This window comes from Miniopterus schreibersii (genome assembly GCF_964146895.1).
Source record: "Miniopterus schreibersii genome assembly, chromosome: 4".
NCBI classification, from domain to species: domain Eukaryota; kingdom Metazoa; phylum Chordata; class Mammalia; order Chiroptera; family Miniopteridae; genus Miniopterus; species Miniopterus schreibersii.
In genome coordinates this window covers 81,595,619-81,618,137 of record NC_138105.1, presented here as the reverse complement: position 1 = coordinate 81,618,137, position 22,519 = coordinate 81,595,619, and the positions used below count along the sequence as shown (strand labels likewise).

Below are 22,519 nucleotides of genomic sequence, written 5' to 3'. Positions count from 1 at the left end.
CCTCATGTCCTCCCTCCCGCCTTCACTCAGCCTACTCACCCATCACGCCTCAGCTTGCATGTCACTTCTCTTAGGAAGCCTTCTGAGTCAGAGCTGGACCCTCCCTGGGCTCTGGTGGCGCCTCTTATTGCCCTAATCTAACACACTGCATGTAACTGACTGTTGACTTGTCTCTCTTACCAGACCGTGGGCTTTGGGAGGACAGGGCCCCCACCTGTCTGACCTCTTGCTTTATCCCCAGAAGCTAAGGCCAACTCCAGTAGGCACCAAAGGTGTGCTGTAGACACTCTTTAAATGAACACACGAGTGAGTGAGGTACCATTTTTATGTATAGCAAGTCCCCAGTGACGAATGTCACACTGGGGCATCCATCAAATGGTTAGAGTCACACAAATTCCAGAGACATTTTCATCTTTGAAGTCCTTTACTCCCAGTAGTTCACATCAGTTATTCACCAAGCTAGAGCTCATCATAGTAACCAGAATCCACTCATCCTTCCTTTGACATAGTAAACTTGTCCTCATGTCCAAAACTGGGAGGGGGCCCCAAAGGTTAAAGGGGTGTCACTCTGCTGCAGGGAGCAAGGGACAGGCCTATGAATCAGTCTTCAACTCTTAGGAGTCTTGTTGGGTTCATAGGCAAATACCTTAGCAAGTTCAACAGTGAAATAAAAGAGACACAGTGCAACGGTCCTAGGCACTTGAAGGAGAGGAGGCACATTATACAGGGTCCCCTGGAGAAAACTCAGGCCATTCTCCATCTTCTCAATATGCATTTTCTCGCCCTCAGTGACTCAGTCTCATCCCCTAGTCCACAAGAATCCATAACCCATGTGCTACTGCATACATTTTCATTTTCCCTTCATGAGATTGATTTGGTTTCAAGCGTATTTCAGTTTTTTCCCTTATGCCTACAAGAACATCCAATTTTGTTCAGGTCCCTTTTAATGGCACTTAATAAATATACATCCTGGGACCTGACAGAACAGGCTGTCCAATTTCAAACCACCTCTGAAGCTGCGTGTTCAAAACACCCAAGCTAATACAAAGCTCAGATGGGGCGTGTCCTAGCTTATAGCCTGTGGCCATTTCTGACCCCAGGTCACTCTTGTCTACCATTGTGTCTCTAGGGCAGAGGTCCCCAACCCTGGCTGCATATTATGCCCCTGGGGAGCTTTCTGAGGTCCTAAGGCCCATACCACTTCCCAGACTGATTCCATCAGGCTCTGGGGGGGGGCCCTGGTATGAGTGAGGGTTGAAAGCTGCCAGGTGACTGCAGTAAGCAGCCACGCTGAGAAACCCTTAGTGAGGGTCCCAGCCCATGGCAGGCTCTCGGTAAGTATTGTGGAACCGCAAATGGACTTCTTATTTTATTATCTGCTCCCCTCTGCTTCCTATTTGTAAGAAGTCTAAGGAGAAGGGAGCAAGGAAAATAAGAGCATCTTGTAAAGTGAATTGGGGGCTGGGAAAGGGATGTGGGGACTGAGTTTCCCTTACACTATGCATTCTTCACGCTTTCACAAGCCCAGAGGAGGTGAGTTGCAGTCGGTCTGACACAGACATGCATATCATTCTTAAAAGCCCTCTAAAAACCAGAGCTAACAGTTAGAGGCACTCCAGTTACAAGAAGATAGAGATGTTCTTGGAAAGAAGTCTTAACTTCCACCCTGTTCTTACACACTCTAACTTGTTGGTCCCAGATTTTGTCATTTGTGCTGAAGATCATGCCAGGTCACCTTTCTGTTCTTCTGTGGGTCCTGCAATTTATCTTAGCTCAAAGTGGCCTCCTAGAGATGATTCAATGGCAGCTGTACCCAAAATCGCCCTGCTGGGCCAGGTTTTTATTGAGGGGCTTCCATTTCCAGGTTCTAGAAAGGGATGATAGTAGGCTTGATCTCACCAAGTTCAGGAGTTTGGCTGCCTAGAATGCAGTCCTGAGGAGCCTGCCATAGATCCTAGGTTGATGGGAAAGGATGCTGCGTTGATTAACAATGTCTGCGATGGGCAGGGGAAGTGACAGCGCAAATGCTGATGCTGGGGCACATCCTGCTACCAGTGGGAACTGACATTTATATACACTGCACAATTTGCAGGGACCTTCCCATCCTTAGCCTCATGTCACTCTCACCACAATCTGTGAATTAGGTCTTTATGGATGGGAAAACTGAGGTTGTGTCCTATGTCTAAGGTCCCACCTGCCATCACATCCACTGTTGCCTCCGGGCCCTCAGTGGCCTCCTGCAACCTCCCGGAGTTTCCCTGCTTCTCCTGCTTCCAGAAACAGGAAGCCAAGCCATTACCTAACCTCCCCACCCACCAGGCCAGCCATCACTTGCTTCACCAGTTTCCTTTGTGATTTACATGTCCCTTTGTCCCCTAGTTCAGAGAACACAGCAACAGTGTGCAACCCCTTGGCAACAGCCTCACACATCCCACCTAACACACCCTCCAAATCCCTTCCCTGGAACAGGCTCTGAATTTACCTATACACATTCCAGAACTGTGACTTGGTCACACCCATTCCCAGGCTAGGACAAGGCTGTCCTGGGAACCTCTCCACTGTCCTGACAAGCCCCCGCTCCCAGATTAGACAGGGTTCTCAGGGCTTCATTGTCAAGATAACTCAGCTCCCAGCATGGAGAAACAGAAGACCCCTGGTCAGCTGTGGTGCCTCCTGGTACCACATGTAGGAAGCGAACTGTCAGGCCGGGCAGTCCTGGGCTTCTCCAGCGCCCCTCCCTGCACCCACACTAACACAGATAACATCCACCTGGGTGACCCACTCCATGGGCAGGCCCAGATGGGGGCACGAGTAAGAATGGCCATTAGCTACAGCAAACCCTTATCAACTTGACCTGCCATCTGAGATGCTATGACTCCAGCTTGGAACAACCTCTTCCCGAGGACATCTGAGCTGTCCTGGCTGGAGCCTTCCGTGCCCACGCACGCCAGGCATTCTGCGAGGCCCGCCCACCTCTCCTGGCTGCCTTCTGGATGCCCTTCACCCCACCCAGCCTGATCTCCCTCTCCACCCTGCCTTCTCTTTGCTTTTCTTCCCGCCCAGGGTCACAGCCTCTAATCTTCAACCTTTAGCAACACGGGCCCCTAGGAGGGCAGACTCCAGCCCCATGGAGCCGGGCCTGGGGCCCTGGCTAGGAAGCTGGAAGGCACATATCCCCTCTGTCCATTCACTTCCACGAGGCTCCATTCGGGGTTCCCCTTCTTGTCCTGGGCCTCCAGGACTGCCACTGGCTCGCCTGCCTGCAGACTCACTTCATGGCTGCTTCTGGCCACAAAGGGGTACACTGCGACCACCTGGAACACACAGGAGTGACAGAGCAATGGTCAGGGTGAGAAGACACAGGCCCAACCCAGGGAGGCCGTCTATCCCTCCCAGCCAATCAGTCGCCACTGCTGGGCAGTGATCGCCTCCCAGCTAAAGACACGGCTGCCAAAGACACGGCTGCTGCTGCTGCTTCGCCCGCTAACACCCACAGTGTGGCAGGCTCGGCTCTAGTGCTCTGCCTGGTTTTGATCGTCACAATTCTCTGGCTCTATTTGCCCCATTTTTCAGATATGGAAATTGAGACTCAGAGAAATGAAGGAACTTATTCAAAACCGGACAGGTAGTTTTTAATGTGTTCACATGGTTGTGTAATCATCACTACTGTCTAATTCCAGAACACCCTCATCACCCCCAAAGAAACCCCACACCAGTTAGCGGGCACTTCCCATCCCTCCCCTGCCAGCCCCTGCCAACCACTGATCTTTCTGTCTCTGAACGTTTCATATAAACACAACCACACAATACACGGCTTTCTGTGTCTAACTGCATGTGGTAGCATGTATTGGCACTTTCTCCAGGTCCCACCCCTGGCCAGGACGCTGGTGTGGCCACCAATCAAGGCCCTGCCTCACAGGGTAGTGGCCCCTCCGGACAGGAGAAAGACCAAAGCCCCACTGCAGGTGGCTGTGAGGAGGCAAGCCCCCACCCCACTCCAGACTCACCTGGGTCCCGGCTGGGACAGAGGGGACTGGGACTAAGGCTGGGGTGAGCTCTGGTGTTAGATGTCGGGACTCCTCATGAGGCTCTGCCTGCTCTCTGAGCTTCTCCTCACTGGGGACAATGTGATACAGCTCCAGTTTCCCAGCTGGCACATACCCTCGATGTCCTGTGGACATACAGAACGTTATCTGGCTACAGGCCACCTTCTCCATCCCTTTTAGTGATAAAGGACATCACTAACATGCATGGATGCCCATGTCTCCAACACAGCTTCTCTGCACTAAAAGGGTATCTAGGAACCTCACCCCCCCCCACCCCCTACACTCACTGGCTCTACCTTCTTCTTGCACACCCCCAGTGACAGGGAGCTCATTCCCTACTGAGACAGCTCACTTGGTTATGAACAGCTCTGACAGCAAGAAAAAGTTCTTCCTCGGTCTGGGATGAAAACTGCTTTCCTGCTGCTGGCACCATGGGTCCCCTTACCCTGAAGTGGCGGCCTTGAGACAGCTGCTTCCTTACCCCAGGACAGCCTTTCCCAGAAGGCGAAAACTGCCTTTCTCCTCTCCAAGAGCCCCCAGTTCCTTCTCATGTAGCAGCTACTCCAGTGCTGTTCTGGCTACTGTCATTATGAACGGCCACCACTTCCCGAGAGTACACTAGGTGCCAGAACCTGCATTGGTTATCTAGTCTTCACATCAACTCTCCATTTTACTGCTGAGCCAACTGGGCTCAGAGAGGTTCCCCTCTGTCTCCAATTTCAGCAGTTAGTTGAGTGGCAGAGCTTGGATCCACACCCAGTCCTTGTAACCCCGGGGCCTTGTTTTGATTCCCATTCAGCTGTTTTGGACTTGAGTCATGAGACTGCCCTTTCATGATTTCTGCTGGACTTAGACTGTTTTCTTAATTTTTTTCATAGACTCACTTTTTAAAACTTAGAATTGTATTATACAATAATATGAATAAAGTCATGGGTTTAGGTACTAGTTATTTTTTCTAATGCACATTAATATCCTTAAGTAACAATGATAATAAACTGTCTGATGGTAGAAAACTGCCCACAGACCCCTCCCAATAATCCCGTGTGACCCTCATCTTTAGAAGACGCTCTGCTGGTCCACCTCCTCATGGGTTCATGGTGCCACTTGCCTCCTGCTGGGTGATACTGGGGCACCCAGACCTGAGCACCACACCCCAAGGGCGTGACCAGTGCAGAGGGGACCGAATAACACCTCCGTCCACTTAGCTGGGATCCAAGCATCCCTTCTCTGCATATCTCCATCTCTCAGGGTGATACTGAAGTTCTTTCCACCCCAGTGGTCTGCGAGGTCCCCAAGGCAAGGTCCTTGTCTCCCTTACACAGTGCCCAGCACACAATAGGTGCTTGATAACAGATGTTGCAAGGAAAGACTGAACTCCTCTTTTTGGCCTTTCATGCACCACACTAAGCCGGCTGTGCTCCATGCCCTGCATTTTCACCTGGGCTCATTCCCACCTTAGATTTGCACAGCCAGACTCTGGCCCACAAGCGCACCTGTGTCTCCCAACTGGTCTTGTGGGCGGTTTTCCCAAAGCGGGGGAAAGGGCCCACAGAGTCCCACATACCCCCAGTGTCCACCAGCCAGCGGCTGCTGTTGCCTTTAGTGTCCTTGTTTTGAAGGAGGGCCACGATTTGGCCCCGCAGCAATGTCAGGTCCAGAGTCCCAGCCCCGCTGGTGTTGCTTGTCACCTGATACAGCTTTCCTGGGCCATACCTGCTCAGGAGAGCCTGCACCTGGCGTTCAGCCCCTGGAAGGAGTGGCTGGGGAGAGGAGGGACAGAGACAGGTGCTTGAGTTAGCATGTTGAAGCTGCAGCCAACATCTGCCCAACAGTCCCCTGCCTAATAGATGGCTGGGTCAGATGAGAAACGCATGCAATTAGTATCCAAGGGCATCTCACCTAATTTAGCCTCTAAAATTCCTCCCAGGTCTAAACTTCTGGGGTTTTCTAAAATTCTAATTTGGGTTCTGAAATTGCTCAGTTACAGAACTCCAGGGTTGGGCTAATGGAGATGCCTGACATGGGTCATTCAACCCCATAAGATTGTGAGCTTCATGCAGGCACCAGGTCTTACTCATTGGGCATCTCAGCCACCACAGGGCATATAATATTTATTTATTTATTTATTTATTTATTTATTTATTTATTTATATGGCTGTATTTATACTCACCATGTTTACATGGTTAGTTATTTCTGGGTAGGGAGGTGCTGGGTGGAGGGAGACAGACAGAGGTGCCCTTCGGGGACATTTGGGCACAGACTGCCATTACCCATACTCCACTGGGTTCACTTAGTCTGGATCAAGAACTAGGAGAGCCCAATGTTTCAAACAGGCCCTAATGAAGTGCAGAGATGCAGCAGCTTTTTTTCAAACCAGAGGTGTTAACATGCGTATAAAAGCCAGTGAGGTAGCAAACATTTGCCTTTCTCAAGCCTGGCAGCCCCTACCCGTGCGGAGGACAGCAGCACCCCCTGGATGGGCCGCCTCACTTCTGTGGGTTCTGTACCCTTAGCCGAATAAGTCAGGAATTTATAGGAAGGGTGTGGGGGCGAGAGGTGGGGAAGGGGGGTCTCTTCTCTTCCTACCAATTTTCAACACACACTGGGACTATTATGTTCCCACTTATTTCTTCTCTTTGTTTTTTTGAGTCCTCTCTTTTTTGTGCAATCATCACGGATTGCTGTTCCAATAAGAAAACTGTCATTTTGTTTTAAGTAGAAAGACAGAGGAGGTTCCTGTGACTCGATTGCCTGCTCTGTCCTTCCTTTTCGGCACACCTCCTCCCCCAAGTTGCAAGGCCCATGTCACACCCCCGTGAGGCCTCTGCCGGGGCAGCCTCAGTGCAGGGGAGGAAGTGGGGGCAGCTGTGGTCCAAGGAGCATCAGCCCCAAGCCCTTGGAGGGGACACACATCTCTGATGGTCTCGGACCTTCTCTGCGCTCAGGACAGGTGCAGAGGAGGCCTGCGTCTGCCCGGCGCTGCTGGGCTCTTTCCTCATCTCTCTGTGTCTCTGGGCCCCTTCTTCCTTCTGGGGAACCTTGGGGCTGTCTCCTGACCCTTCATTTCACATCTCGCATGTGACTGAATCCACAGTTTCCATTTCCTCAAACCCTGAGAGCCCCTTTTCCCTTCGGCAACTTCAGTTACTTTTAAAACATACACTACCTGGGTATATTCTTTGAGTGGACTGACTGGAAGATACACTTTCCTTGTTTTAGAGAAACATACTTTACCAAAAAGAGCACTTGGCCATCCAAAGTTTTGTAAACCATTACGGGGCTGAAATACTGTCTTTTACGATGAAAAACTCCATAGCATACAAACTTTGTTAAGTCACAGGATGTAAAGTACAGCACAGGGAATATACTCAATAATATCACAATAACTGTGTATGGTGACGGAAGGTCTTACCATGGTGATTATATCTTAAGGTATATAAAAGTCAAATACACCTGAAATTAATATAATATTGTATGTCAATTATACTTTAATTTTTTTTTAATTCCTTAGCAAAAGAAAATGTAAATGACTTCTTATTCAAACTTTTTAGTCATCCCGAACGCTGATGTTTGAAGCAGGGTCCGTGAGGAGGTGCTGAGGAGACGGTCAATTTTGATGAAGTTCCAGGTTTGGGGATGTTCAATGCCACTTGCTCATTACTATGCCTCATTTCACTAAATATTCATATGTTTGGGCTTTCTCACCCCTGACCCAAGAGTTCTGCTCTGCTCTGATGCTCATTGGCCACGAAGAGCATGTGTATGGGGGGGGGGGGGTTAATCCCAACCAACCCCCCCAGCTCTCGGAGAGAAAGGAGGAAGGGAAGGGGGAGCGTTTCCATAGGTAACAGGAAACACTGATAGAAAAGGGAGAGGAAATAGGGAACTGAGCCCTCGCCCCATGGCAGGCGAAGGAGGGTCACTTACTTGCACAGTGGGATGTGGCAGCACTTTCTCGAAGTTCTCTTTAAAGGACTGAAGCTGGTGACAGGTCTGGCCTAGTGCATCTTCCACCAGCTTCCTGAAGGCCGGCTCAGAGAGGTGGTGGTGGGGTAGCTGGGTAGGGACAGACACTGTCAGCCCGCACGGAAACCCCAGATGTGTTAAGATGGGCCTTTTTGCCCCGGTCAGCTGTTGTTTTTGTCTGCCTACTGCCCCACTTTCCTTCGAGGAAGCGTCCTTCTATGGGGGTCCAGTAGAACCGCAGAACTGCCCATCGTGGTGCTCTAGCCACAGGAGTGGCAGCCACGGCCACTTCTCCCAGCCACCAGGATCCGTTCAAGGATCAGACAATGGACCCGAGTGGGGCCAATCGGAGTCCTCCCATCCGATTTAGGTCGTGAAGGCTGGGAATGAGAGGGTCCTTCTTCCTTTGGATTCTGGGATGTAAAGGTAAGTGCTTGGAGCTGTTGGGAGCCATCTCTCCCACCATGCAGAGAAAGCCTGCCTGAGAATAAAGCCAATGCAGAGAGGGAAACAGAACTAGGGGTGGAGTGAAAGTCAAGCCCTGACATCATCTGTACTGAGCGCAGCCAGGCCTCAGGCTCAATCCCCTCATGGCCTCCCAGTTATGCAAGACAATGCATTCTTCTTTATGCCTCACCTGGGTGGGGCCCAAGGAGTTCTGAATAACGTTCTGTCCAGAGACTGGCCCTGTTAGGCATCTCCTGCACTCTCATCAGATAACCTGAGAGTGAGTGAGGCCCCACAGCTAACAGAGGCGTGTCCTCTCTGCTTGTCCTCGAACTCCCTGCTCTCGCTTCTGATTAGGAGCCTTCCTTTCCCCGTCCCCAGGATGCAGACAGATTGAGGTTCTACCATGCAGGTCTTTCCCAGGCTCCCCAGGACGAGTCTAGGGGAATGAGCCATGGGACAGAGAGGGGGAAACTGGCAGCAATTGCTGACAGGGCCTAACATTCTACGTTACAGGACCCACCAAGACATGCTCCCATTCTGCTTTTATAAAGCTGACCTCGCCCACCGGCACCTGTGGCGCTCCCCAGGCCCCCGAGTCCCAGCCTAAACACGGGGGTCTGGAGAGAACACTAGAGGGCCTGAGGAGAACGAAAAGACCATCTAATCCATTTCCCCTCCGTCTTCAGAAAAGATAAATGCTTCTTCCCGCAACTGGTTCAGGCCTAATTCAATTCAAAAAGAGTATCTAGCCCGGCGGGCGTGGCTCAGTGATTGAGCATCGACCTAGGATCCGGGAGATCTCGGTTCAATTCCCGGTCAGGGCACATGCCTGGGTTGCAGATGGATCCCCAGTCAGGGGAGTGCAGGAGGCAGGTGATCAATGACGACTCTCTCATCATTGATGTTTCAGCTCTCTCTCCCCTTCTCCCTTCCTCTCTCTGAAATCAATAAAGATATATTTTAAATAAATTATTTTTTAAAAAAAGAGTATCTGAGACAGAACTCTGCACTAAATGCTGTGAGGGCCAAAAAGAAGAAAAGCCCACAGTCCCAGGCCCCCTCAATGAAGAAAAACAGCTTCATCCATCACCCCAACAGAAAGCAGGATCTGAAAAGCACTTGGCGAAGCACATGCTGGAGTATAGAGGGTGGGGAGGTGGGGTCTCCCACTGGGGGATGGGGATTCTGAGAACTTCATGGACAGAACTCATCTGTCACATATTTGGGGAGTTCCTGCCATGTGCCAGATATTGTGAAAGGCATGGGGGACGATGGGGAAGGGCATCTAGACCGAGGAAGGGTTCTGTGCAAATGGACCAGAAGTGAGGTACTGAAAGTGGGGCCCACAGGCAAAGAGTGGGACTATGGGCTGGAAAGGTACTGGAGGGGCCAATTTTAGAGGAATTTTCATGCAATGGACTAAAGGGAAAGCTGGGATGGGGAACATGAGGCACAGGGGACAGCATACAGTATGTGCAGTACTGAAACTGCCACCAAGCTTGGACCCACCGGCCAGTCAGCTCTGATGTTGACGTTAGGGAGAGATCTGAAAGCAGCTACGGATTCTTTCCTATACCAACCTCAGTCTTCAAAATTCCAAAATCACAGTTTGCACTTGGAGGTTTATCCAACCCTCTTTGCAACCTATTTATGCTTTCAGCAGACTGCTCCTTTTACAAGCTATTGAGCCCAGGCTCTGGAGGAGCAGTTATGATTCACATCCTGCTATTAGCTGTGTGGCCTTGGGCAAATTGCTTAAACTCTCTGTGCCTCAGCATCCTTTTGAATACAGATAATAAGACCTTCTCTGTAGGGTTGTTTGAGGAGTGAGATAATGCATGGAAGGTACTCCAAACAGGTACACAGTAAGTGCTCACGAGGAGGCAGCTGCTAAAAGTGGTGACAGTCACAGGACACCAGCTGGACACATTTATGCCTGTGTAGATGGGACCTTGTCTCTGTCACCAAGGTCTAATCCGCCCCTGGGAACAGCCCCCAGGTCTGCTAGTTTCCAAGGAGTCTCCTCTGCTTCCGAGTTCCAGAGCCTGAGAATGACCTGGAGTCCCAGTTCTATCCTTGCTTTCACGGTCTGACTCTACGAGTGGGTGGAAGACAGGCATGAGAGAGATCCAGAAGGTCCCCATAGCCTCCTCCTAAGCACCTGATGGCGTGTTGGAAGGCCCAACTCCCTCCCAGCCCCTGCAAAAGACGGCTGAAGGGGCTGCAAGGCCTTGCCTGGCTTTCCCCAGAGGCGCCCCAGTCCCAGAGGCCTTACCTGTGCCAAGCTGCCCTCTGCCCTCTGCAACACTTGCTCTGCAAGGTCCCTCTGAAGAGCCACGAATGTGCGGAGGATCTGGCCCAGCCACTGTATGGCCAGCTGGTTAAACCGAGGAAGCTCAGCCACCAGCAGGGAGTTGAGCGCCTGGTAGGTGTGCCGCTCCTCCTCTTCCTCGTAGGTCACGCTGCCCACCTCCAGCAGCTTCTCTTCCAGGCGCTCAAAGTCCAGTAGTTTATCCAGACGCTTCTTGATCAGGTTCCGAGGGCCGGCCAGAGCTTTAGCCAGGCTGCACAGCGGCTGCCACACCAGGCCTTCCAGCCGCTGCTTCTGTGGGGAGAGGGGAGCTTGGGAGTCCAGGAAAGAGGTGGCAGCTGGTGGACACTAGGAAAAGGGGCTTTGAAGGTAGGCAGGACTGGGCTCCAGTCCTACCCTCACTGACTAGCTGTGACCTCTAGCATGTTATCTAACCTTTCTGGGCCTCAATGTGCCCAATCTGAAAAATAGGGACAGTGCAGTTAATGAGATTAGCAGAATGGTATTAGCAGAGTGGAATAGAATAGGTATTTAATGTGTCACTTCCTAATATTGTTACTGTGTGCAGATCTTGAAAAAGATTTTGTATAGAGTAGTGGTCAAAAGCATAGACTTTGAGGCTCAGATCCAAGCTTGCTACAGATCAGCAGAATAACGTGGGTGGTCGCCCCCTCTGAGCCTCAGCTCCCATCTGCAGAATGGGGCTATTAATAGTATCTAGCCCGTAAGCTGTGTTGTGAGGATTAAATGAGGTGAAGAATATGAAGGGCTTAGCTCAGTGCCTGGCAGACAGTGAGGCTCAGTAAACATTAGCTGGAGCTATTTTTATCGGTAAAACACACTAATAATAATCTCTGCCCTGCTGACTACCCAGGGTGTTTATGGATGTGACAACTGAGTGAAGGGCCTAAAGTCTAAATATTATCCTTATAGGCTCTGTCACCTGCCTAACAAAGAAAGAGGAAAGGGGACATTCCACTCACAAACTCAGGGAAGGCCTGGAGCTGAAGGTCTCTTGCCAGGTTGCAGTACTGCCCCACAGGCCCCTCGGGCATGTCCAGATCACATTCCTGCGGCCGGAAGCGGAGGAAAGCCTGGACCAGGGCAGATGAAACAGAAGATCATGGCGCATCACAGCCATCTCACATCTGATCCCACTCCACCATACCCCTGAAGAGGCTGTCCGGGCGGTCTGCACATCCCCTGTGACAGGGAAGCACACGGCCTATTCTGTCCGTGGACAATGTGGTTGATCAGGAAGCTCTTCCCAGACTAAGCCAACATCTTTCTCCCTGTTCCGGTGCTTCCCAAACTTCACACATCTGCACGCCTGCCTTGTGATTTTCTGCCACATCCATATTCCACAGGCTCTAGTAATACTTTTCTTTAAATCAATTAAGCATTCCTACTTAAATTAATACATTTTTTAAAAACACGCCTTATGACCCTACCATAAAGGGAAAACCAGTAATAACTGCCATAAATAGGCATGGAAGAATAATTGCAGTAAAAACAAGTTACTAAGTTCTGCCTGATGTCATTGCCTGCTGTAGGCTCCCAGCCCGAGACTGGCTCTGCCTCTGAAAAACATGCTTTTCCTGGACTCAGGATGAATAGAGTGAATCACTGTGTCCCTGTGGGACTCCATGTTAACACTGGATCTGTCGTGTAAGTCCTGCATCCAGGAAGACACAGTCTGCAAGCTTTCATATATTACTCCTTCCAAATATTAGAACCCTGTGCCTCTGGGTTCTCTCCCTCAAGGCTGAGTATTTTCCCTTCCATCTCTGTGTGCTGCTCAGATCCTTCCACTGGGGGCCGGGGATGAAGCAGGAGCCAGCAGGGAGATCTGCCCACCCAGAGGAGTGTGAAACAACCACCTCCCTCCTTGTACATACTTCCGATAATGCCACCCCAAGTGCCATAATCCAAACAGCCCATTATTGTGTGACTGAGCTGGTTTGCGCAAATGGATGTGCCTGGGTACAAAACCACGTAAAAGGGACACGGTGGATGGAATGAGTCAGCATCGATGACAAGAATGAGAGGGGGTTTTGGCACAAGGAAAGTGACATGCTGAATGGGAATACAGCCTGCTGTTGCTGTGGGCTGAATTCAGTTTCTAGAAATATATTTCCTTGGGCCTGAATACCATTTAAATTTTTACCTAATTAGCTGCTCACATGGACACATCGTGAGATTTCACCGAACAGTCAGAATTTCCAGTTTTCTTTTTTCCTTAAAATCAGAGCTGGCTGCACTGGGCCCACAGCAATGACTTCCCTGAGTCGAGTAATAACTGCCCGTTTAGATTTTACTCATTCATTCGTTCATTCAGTCATTCAAACTCCAAGTAATATTACATATTGATTTAACTACCAAAAAGGTCTCATAAACGGACATTAGGCTTTGTATACGTGCACAATTCACTCAGTAATGTTACCTGCTTGGCCCCTTTAAGCACCCGAGTTTGTCTGGCAGGGTCCTTCTGAGGGCTCTGGCCCCACTAAATTTTTACCCTGCCCAGTAGGAACCCCAACCCCTGAGAGCTCAATAGGCTCAGAAGCTGCTCCAGTCTAATGACCTGTGGGCTGAGGAGTCCCTGCCCATGGGCCCTCTTCTGGCCTGCAGCCACTGGAAGATCCCTTCCATTTGGTTCCAGCAGCCCTACATGCCTCTGCCCAGGGATCCAATCAGCCCCACCCATTATTAGCTGCAGAATCCTCACCTCCAGGTTGTCCAGGTAAGCAGCCATGTTGTTCTTCAGCTCAGTCACACACAGCGACACCCACTGGAACTTCTCCTCTAGGTCATCAAATTCCTTGTCTTCCGTCTGAGAGTACAGTTATGCTCGTGAGGACCGAGGATATCCACATGGGGGCAGTGTACACCACGAACCTGCATCCCCAAGTCTTTACTGGGGACCATCTTTCCACGGACCTGCCCATCACAGCCAGTTCCTCCAGCCCCAAAGCTGAGTGGGACAGTTAGAGGCAGGGAGTGTTGCTTAGTGGTTTTATATTCAGACCACAGAGTCAAACACATGAGCATGTGAGACCTGGTTCACCTGTTTCCAAGCTGTGTAACCTTGGGCAAGTGTTCTACCCTCTCTGAGCCTCTCATCTGCAAAATGGGGGAGGGGGTAATAGGAACACCTACTTCATTTGTATGGATCAAGTAATGCCTGGTTCAGAGTAAGTACTCAGTCAACCTGAGCTGCTACTGCTACCCATTAACCAAAGCTGGTTCTATGCCCAGACCCAGAGCTTAGCTCACCTATCCGTGTAAAGGTCCCAGAGAGAAAGTAGTACAAGGTGCCATGGAGAAAGCCCTCCCCAGGCTCCACAGAATCAAGTGGGCTGCCAACTCCGCCTATCCCTGGCTATCAGTCCTGGGAAGTCACTTCCCTCCCTTAGCCTCAGTTTCCTCATCTCTGAAAGCAGTCTTAGCCCCCTGCCCTACCCACTGCAGTCTTGTTTGCCCCCTGAGATGGCTGGGAGATGACCCCTCCTCCTGCTTATGCTCACCCTGAACACGAGTCCCGCCTCCTGCTTCAGCAGCTGGCTCAGCCGGGTGGTCTTCTTGGAAAGGGTGTGCGTGTTGATGCGGGCCAGCCGCTCCCGGAGGGTGAGCTGCTCCACCTTGGTGTACTTGGAGGCTGCACAGAGAGGCAGGGCATGGGGACAGAAGCTGACACCGGAAAGCAAGCATCCAACGCACATGGCTAGGCACCTGACTGGGCCCTCTTCTCAACATCAGGGTCACACCCATGAGACGGGTAGTGAGTCAGGGAACATAGGCACAGGGTCGAGCCCTCACTCCGAGGTGTGAGCCCTGGCTGAACACCTGCTTGACTTCGGCAAATCGCCACTTCTTGGGTCTGTTCCTCATCTGTAAATGGGGCCAGCCAGCTCAAGGGCTTGCTTGGAGGATCATAGAAGATGATGAGTCTGGATCTACTTTCTAAAGAACCCAAGTGAGGTGATTTGCCTGAGGTTCCTCAGTCACTGTCAGCATGGCCAAACTGGGACCATACTTTCCCACTCCTGGCTCAGGACTTTCTACTGATTGCCTGACCCCAGGCTTGAGTTTGAAACCTGGCTCTGTCCCTTACCAGCTCTACGACCTGGAGCAAACGACTAAAACGCCCAGTTTACACAACTGTGAAGTAGGACTAGCAGTGCCAACCTCAGAGGATCAAACAAGATAATAAATGAAATGCATGTCACTGTTAGCCCTTAGTAAACATTAGCTAAATTATCGTTTATTATACTGTCTCATTGGGCAAGTAAGTTTCTCTCTCCTTGGGACACTGCTTTATTTTTCAAACCTTTCTGTTTTAAAACCCAAGAAGCAGGATTCCCACTTAATCCCCTCCCTTGCCCAGGTATATACACCTTTGCCACTCCCCACTCCCACCCTCGACCAATATTCATTTCTCTTCCACAGTATAGTAGCCCTGTGGTTTGGATGCGATTGATCTCACTTTAATTCAAGGGATGGATGCTAAATTATATAAACCAATCCATATAATCCCATCCCCCTGGCCACAGTGATTGATTCAGAGAAGGGTACATAACCCAGGCCAAAGCCAATCAGCTCATGGCATTCCCCTAAACATAGTGACTAGTTCAGGGTGAGTGCATGCTCCAAGTGGGTCCTATCAGAGTGAAGCTCCAGTCTAATTTTTTTTTTTAATATATCTTTATTGATTTCAGAGAGAGGAAGGGAGACGGAGAGAGAGATAGAAACATCCATGATGAGAGAGTCATTGATCGGCTGCCTCCTGCGCACCCCCGACTGGGGGATCGAGCCCGCAACCCTGCACGTGCCCTGACCGGGAATCGAACCTCAATCTCCTGGATCCTAGGTCGGTGCTCAACCGCTGAGCCACGCCCAGCTGGGCTCGAGTCTCATTTTTATGGGTAAGAGGAGAAAGGCCCTATCTTATCTTGGAGGGTGTGGTATACAAGTGTGTGTCTTGGAACAGCAAGAGCCATGTAGTACTATGAGGGAGACCAGCCTGAAGATGAAGGTGACACACAGTAAAGAGCAGGGACAAGGGAATTATAGGGAAACTGAGCTAGCACCTTGATCAAACCCTACTTAAAGACCACTACCTCTGGACTTGTGGTTACATGAGCTACTACATGCCCTTCATTGGTGAAGCCAATCTGAAATGAGTTTTTTGTAACTGGAAGTATGCTCACTGATGTATCCTCTAAATTGCCAGAGTCCTTACCCACTTCCTTGCGCCTCTTGTACTCATTGATGTTGGTGTTCACGTCGTGGAGGGCAGAGGTAGCTCTCTGGAGGACAGGATAGGCACTGGCATCAGGGAGTGTGTTCTCCAGAATTTTCTGTAGCAGCAACGGGTACTTGGTAATCCTCTGCAGAGGGATGACCAGTAAGAAACTGAGGCCTGAGGGTCCAGCTTGTGGCCTGAGGGAGAAGGCTGGTATTAGGTAGGTAAAGCCCACCCTTTGGGGCACCTGGGGGCCTGGGCTTCTAGTTCCAGTTCTGCCATTGAACTCACTGAGTGATCTCAGGCAAGTCACCTCCTTCTGTGTTTCTGTTTCCTCATCTGTAATTTGTAAGATCTAGCAGTTAGATGGTGCTGCTAGTTCTCATTTTACCCCCTTTCTGGGCCTTGGTTCCCCATCTGTACCAAACCCAATGGTCAGTTTCCTGCCCTTAGCTTGCTTGTTCACTCAACAGCAAATACAGATGACTACTCCCTCTTTATCAAAACACTTTATTCTTCTGGCCCCTGAGATGTCCTCTGTCCTCGTACTCCACAGGCCGCTCTCTTGGCCAACTCTGCTGGCCTCTCTCCAACGCTGGGGTGCTCTGGGGCCTCCTCTCCTCCCTCTCCATCCACTCTCTTACTGACTTCATCTGGTCCTATGGTTTTAAACACATCCAAAACCCAGATCTTCGCTTTCAACTTCTGTCTAGAGCTCCAGGCTTACATGGCCAACTGCCTATTTAACATCTCCACTTGGATGTGTCTCAAGCATAACTCTCTATATTGGGCATTCATGTGATATTTCATTTAATAAAATGGTTCTGCTACTTTACAAAAGAAAAGCTTTTAAAATTACAGGAGCTTAATGTTTAGAGATACACTTTAAGTATTTAAGGGAAAAAGTCATAACATCTGTATTTTCCTTTAAATAGTTTAGCATAAAAATAGATGAAGCAAACAGCAAAAGATTAACACTGGTTCATTTCAGGTGGTGGGTGTGTGAGTGCTCATTACGTTCTTCTACTTTTCTATAGGTTTGAAATTTTTCATTTACTAAAAAGTAAAAAATAAAACACAGGAACTAATAGTGTCAAGGTCCCTTCTGGATGCTCTAGTTCATCCCCTTCTTGATGATGGCTGGTATTTGCAGAAAGACTGCCCAAGTCAACGGCATCTTGGAAATCTAGGTTATCTCCAACAGTCTTTCCTTGATCATGACCAGTAGCCCTCAGCCCTGGCTTTTGAGAAATCCATGAGGGTTCCCAACCTCAATGTCCAAGCACGCCTCATGACTGTTCTCTGGCCCCCTCTCTATGGTACCCTAGCCTCTTGCTGTCTTTTCTAAGGAAAAAGCTCCAGACCAAATGGCCAGGAAAGATCAGCCATGAGGCTAAAAATAGCCAGAGCAGGTGGGAGCCCCCTCATGAGCTGCAGGGAGTGCGGAGGCAAGGCTAGGATCAAACCGTCAGGACACACCTACGCTGACCATCTGCTCTCACCAAGGGTTTCCTAGTGGTTGGCTGACCATGGGCAGGGGAGGTGGAAACAATTGCCAGGTTTTGGCATAACTCTGTCCTCTGGGCTTACTTTCCATAGAAAAGGGCCAACTGCCTCATGGGGATAACTGTCACCTCACGAATCAGAGGGCAGGGAATCTTCAAAGAAATGATCACATCTCTTCTCCACAGTTATGAAGAAACCCTCTTCACCAGAGAGTTACAGCAGCCTCTCACCCGTATGGCCTTTCTAAAGTAATGGGGAGAAAAATTGGTATTTGGCCTTTTAGATATGCAACAAAAATGCCAAAATAATATCCAGAGTTGGTGAATGTGAGGAAACAGGCCTCTAGGTGGGAGTGTCAACTGGTGAGATCTCTTCGGAGAGCAGCTGGCAATGTGTGAAATGTATACACCCTTTGTTCCATCAATCCTGCTCTAATAATCTAGCCATGGAAATGTCAACTCAAGCTATCAAGGCAGAAGTTATTTAGCAACTATATTTATGACAGTAAAAAGTTGGTAACAACCCAAATATCTACCAACAGGGTAGTGGTTAAATAAACCATAAACCTGCCCTGGAAAAGAACTCCATGTAGCTATTAAATAGTATATATTGGAATTTGCTTGTACATACTTAAAGAAACTCTGTAAAGATCCACAAAAATTATTAAAGGTTACCTTAACTTTGGGGATGGGAGTTGTAAGTGAGTGGATAAAAGACCGAGGGTGGGAAGATCTTTTTTACTGAACAAATGTAGATGTTTTAAAGATTTTGAACCATGTAACTATGTTACCCATTCAAAAATTCCAATTAAAAAAAATGTGTTCTCTATATATCTCTATCTGGAGCTTCCACTCACTACCGTCAGCTCTGGCTGTGATGCCACCCAGGGCAGTTCTGAGCCTTTTCCATGGGGCAGGACTTCAGCCATCTGGAGAGAGGCCTCCCTAGATGAGGCACGCCTGCTTCCCGGGACTGCTGCTTACAACTCTGCCCTTCCTGCGGTAGTCACGGAAGCTGTTTGCCAAAGGTTTCTACTTTTTCACTTCTGGACAGGACAGCACACCCTGGCCTCCAGGAAGTTAGATAAAGCTATGGGATTAGTTCTGGTCCATGAATTATGAGAAGTGATAGATATCGTTTCTAAGCTGGAGAATTCCATTACCAGCGTTAAACCCTCCAGAGCTCCTTTTTCCTTTGCCACAATTAATGGAAATATGCCGGACAGTGGCTGCTGTCAGCTTGGATCCCAGGGCGAGGAGTTGCTAAGAGCCCCAAGTCACCCCTCAATGGAGGAAAATGAAGGTATGAACCTTCGTGGTGTGAGCCACTGAGAGTTGGGAATTGTTTGTTTCTGCAGCATAGCCTCGCCTAGCCTGACTGAGACGCTCCTGAAGCTGTGTGAGCAGCACCAAATGGAGGGGAGACCTCAATGGTGCCTGACCTTGGGGTCCGTGCAGCAGGAGCAAAGGCTCGCTGGTCGTTCTACTCACACCACTGCCTCAATGATGCCCTGGATCTCTCGCTGCAGCTCCGGCTCCCTCCGGTATGACTCTACCAGCAGCAAGGCCTGGTCATAGTTGGCACAGTAGACCTTATAGACGCGCTCCAACTCCTCTTGGAATTCCAGGAATAAGTTACCTGAGAGTAAAAAAGCAACAGGAGTTCACAAAGGCATGTCTGTATGTTCCCTTGCCTGGGGCAGGGAGGTAGTGAGTGAGACTACTGCGGGCTTAACCCACCCTGTGACCTTGGGCAAGTTCCGTCATCTTCCTGAGCTGCCATTTGTTTCATCTTAGTTCCATCAGTCTGCTCGAAGGATTAGGTGGCAGACTGACGGAGAGCTCAGGCCAATGCACTGTGAGTACCCAATAAATGGGAGCTATAATTAGAGCAATAATATTGATAATACGCGTATTTGTACAGTGCTTCATAGTTGACAAAACGCACTCCTGTTATATCGTTACAGTTACTGTGATGCCAAGTACAACCGCTAACCCCCAGTTCACAGACGCGCCAGCACAGGCACGGATGGGCTTTGGACTCAGGGAGAACTAGTCAGCCCTTGCCCAGTTGTGTAGCCTGGGGCAAGCCTTTGACCCCTCGCACCCTCTATTTTCCCATCTATAGATTGGAATAAAAATAGTACTCATGCCCTGCCGGGTAGCTCAGTTGGTTAGAGCTTGTCTCGATATGCCAAGGCTGCAGGTTCGATCCCCAGTCAGGGCATATGCAGGAGTCAACCAATGAATGTATGAATAAGTGGAATGGTGGATCAATGTTTCCCTCTCTCTCTCTCTCTCTCCCCCCACCCCCCTCCCTCTCCCTCACTTTCCTCTCTCTCTAAAATCAATAGATTTTTTTTTTTTAATTTAAAAATAGTACTCACCTCCCAGCGGTGTGTGTTTTGTTTTTTAACAAGGATTAAATGAACTAATGCATATAAAGCATTTGATACAAACTTCATTCACCAAATATTTACCAACTGCTTATTTATTAACCATGTGCCAAGCACTCTTCTAAGCTCTGTGAACTAAACAGAGTCCCTGCCTCATAGGGCTTATATTCTAGTGGGGGGGACAATAAATAAATATCGTATATATGCCAGGTAGTGCTGAGTGCCATGAACCAAGACAAAGCGAGAAAAAGACTTAGAGAGTGGTAGGAGATCTCTCTAGGGGAGGCTTCTATGAAGACTGTCTACCAGAGACCAGCAGTACCCAGCCCTGGCAATGTCTGGGGGAAAGCAGCATCCCGGGCACAGGGAAGGGCAGATGCAAAGGCCTGAGGCAGGTGAGCGCTGCGCATGCAGGTAACAGCAAGGCCGCTGTGGGGGGAGCAGAGTGAGCAAGGGCACTACGCTGAAAAACTAAAGAGGACATGGAAGCCAGATCATGGAGGGTCTGGAAGGAAGAGAGGAAGGAAGGTGGACGAAGGTGTCAGGATTTTATCCTAATGGTGGCAGGAAGCAACATGATCTGGTGTCAGTTTTAAAAGGATGACTCCAGTGCTCAGTTTTAGCAGCACATAGACTAAAGTTAGAACAATATAGAGAAGATTAGCATGGCTCTTGCACAAGAATGACATGCAAATTCATGAAGCGTGCCATATTTTAAAATCACAAACTTACGAGACTGGTTATTTGTCGGGGGAGATGGAGCGGGGTAGAAAGGATGAGGTGGTGGGGTGGGGTGGGGTGGTAGGGATGAGAGGGGAGCAACGCTTTGCTGAATATCCCGTTCTGTACAGCTCATGATCACGGTGCTTCACAAAGGGCAGGTGGGAGCCATGGACCACTGGAAGCCCAGCTGACCCCGCTGCCTGCCAAAGCTGTGGGCTGGACCCCTGACCTGGTCTAGCTCCCCCTTGGGACTCATCAGATGGTACCTAGACCAGCGTGGTCCAGCCCTCAACAAAGACTCCCACAGCAAGATGACCAGCCCAGGACCAAACCCCCTCCCCAGTGCTGGTCCAGTGAGTTCTCAGACAGAAAGCCCTCAGGAGAAGCCCCCAGAGCTGGGGGTAACGGGACCAGGAAAGGTCGCCACAAACTGCAGCTGGGAGAATCGGCATGACGGGGGGATCAGCCAACTGCAGAGATGCCCTCCACTAAGAGATGCCTTGGGCATAGCAGTGAAACCTAGGGCAGCGCCCACATTCCCCTCAGCATGGGTGCTTCCACAGGACTGTGACCGATGCCAAAGAAACTATCATAGCAGTATGACCAGGGACAGGAGCTTGTCAGTAACTACAGGAGAGAGGAAGGCAAACTCCCAGAGAGCAGAACTGTCCGAAGAGGAAAGGCTGCCCGGGACACCAAAGTAAATAAAGACTCATCTCCTCTCCTCTTGTCCTACTCCAGTCACAGATTGTAAAGAAGTCACCACGGCACAGAAGGTACTTCCAGTGTCCAAAGGGCACTCTCCCTCTAGCTGGGATTAGTCAGAAAGAAGAAAAAGGGAGGCAGGATGGTCAAGAGCTAGGGTTCTTGAGTCTGACAGAGCTGGGATCAAATCCTCATTCTCCCTGGTCAAGCTGTGTGGCCCTGAGAAAGTTACTTAAGCTCTCTGGGCCTCGGGATTTTCTTGAGTGAGATGGGGATAATATTAATCAATAAGTAATGGTGTCATGAGAATGAAAAGGTCTACTACATGTTAAGTACCTGTGCTCTCCATTTGTAAAGCAGTGGGTTGGACTAGATATTATGTGAGGGTCCTGCCGGCTCTGGCTAAGTTTCAGGGACCCCAAACCCAGACTCCCATTGAGCTGCATTTCCCTGGAACTCTAGACACAATTCGGCAATGACCACACGCTGAGGACAACTCCACAGGAGCCTAAGGCTGACAGCTGCCTCGTCTTTTGCTTACCAATTAGCTGCACTTGTTTCTCTTCCCTGGCATCTGTCCCCTGCAGATCCTGAAGAAATCTGCTGTTCACCTTGATGATGTCATCAATGTTTGAGAACAGGACATCCAGATCTCCCTGCAGCAACTGGAAGGAAAAAGGAAGCCATGGGAGGTTGCTGGGAGGTCAGTAGAGTGACTTAATTTGCAGGCTTTGGGGAACGGTCCAGAACACTCACACCCTCAGGGGCCCATCACTCTTGGGAAGCCTGCCCCAGTGGAATATTTGCAAGGACTTTGAAATTTTATTACTTGGGTATTTCCATGACTCTACAAGAAGGGAGGAAACGATGGGGCAATCAGCATGGAAGAAAAGCTAAGCTGGGGTTTTACCCAAGGTCTACTGCCAGCTACCATTTTTCTTCCCTCAGTTTCCCCATCTGTCACAAAAGGGTGGAAAGCTGGATCTCTTTCCAGCTCTGATATACTTGGCACCTTCCATCATGACCTTGAGATGTATTCTGAACTCCAACCCCTGTTAACTAGGCTATGCCACTGTTAAAATGGATGCAGGACATCTATTTATGTGCAGGGACATATACAGGAGATAGACATACAGATGTTCTGGATGCATGGCCAAGTGGGAAAAACTAA

At 49.7% G+C, this 22,519-nt stretch overlaps 1 protein-coding gene across 1 annotated transcript in view; it reads right to left on the bottom strand.

The window, feature by feature from the left end:
• Positions 1-316: 316 nt before the first annotated feature.
• Positions 317-22,519, bottom strand: part of ARHGEF37 (Rho guanine nucleotide exchange factor 37) — a 33,817-nt gene continuing 11,614 nt past the window's right edge. Inside the window, exons 3-13 of the mRNA XM_081133997.1 lie at positions 21,890-22,013; positions 19,016-19,163; positions 16,017-16,216; positions 14,302-14,432; positions 13,503-13,607; positions 11,758-11,868; positions 10,739-11,068; positions 7,975-8,103; positions 5,611-5,806; positions 4,008-4,171; positions 317-3,314 (exon numbers count right to left, since the gene is read on the bottom strand). Of these exons, the coding sequence (XP_080990123.1) occupies positions 3,105-3,314; positions 4,008-4,171; positions 5,611-5,806; positions 7,975-8,103; positions 10,739-11,068; positions 11,758-11,868; positions 13,503-13,607; positions 14,302-14,432; positions 16,017-16,216; positions 19,016-19,163; positions 21,890-22,013 (1,848 nt within the window). The 3' untranslated portion in view covers positions 317-3,104. The remainder of the gene's footprint in view (positions 3,315-4,007; positions 4,172-5,610; positions 5,807-7,974; positions 8,104-10,738; positions 11,069-11,757; positions 11,869-13,502; positions 13,608-14,301; positions 14,433-16,016; positions 16,217-19,015; positions 19,164-21,889; positions 22,014-22,519) is intronic.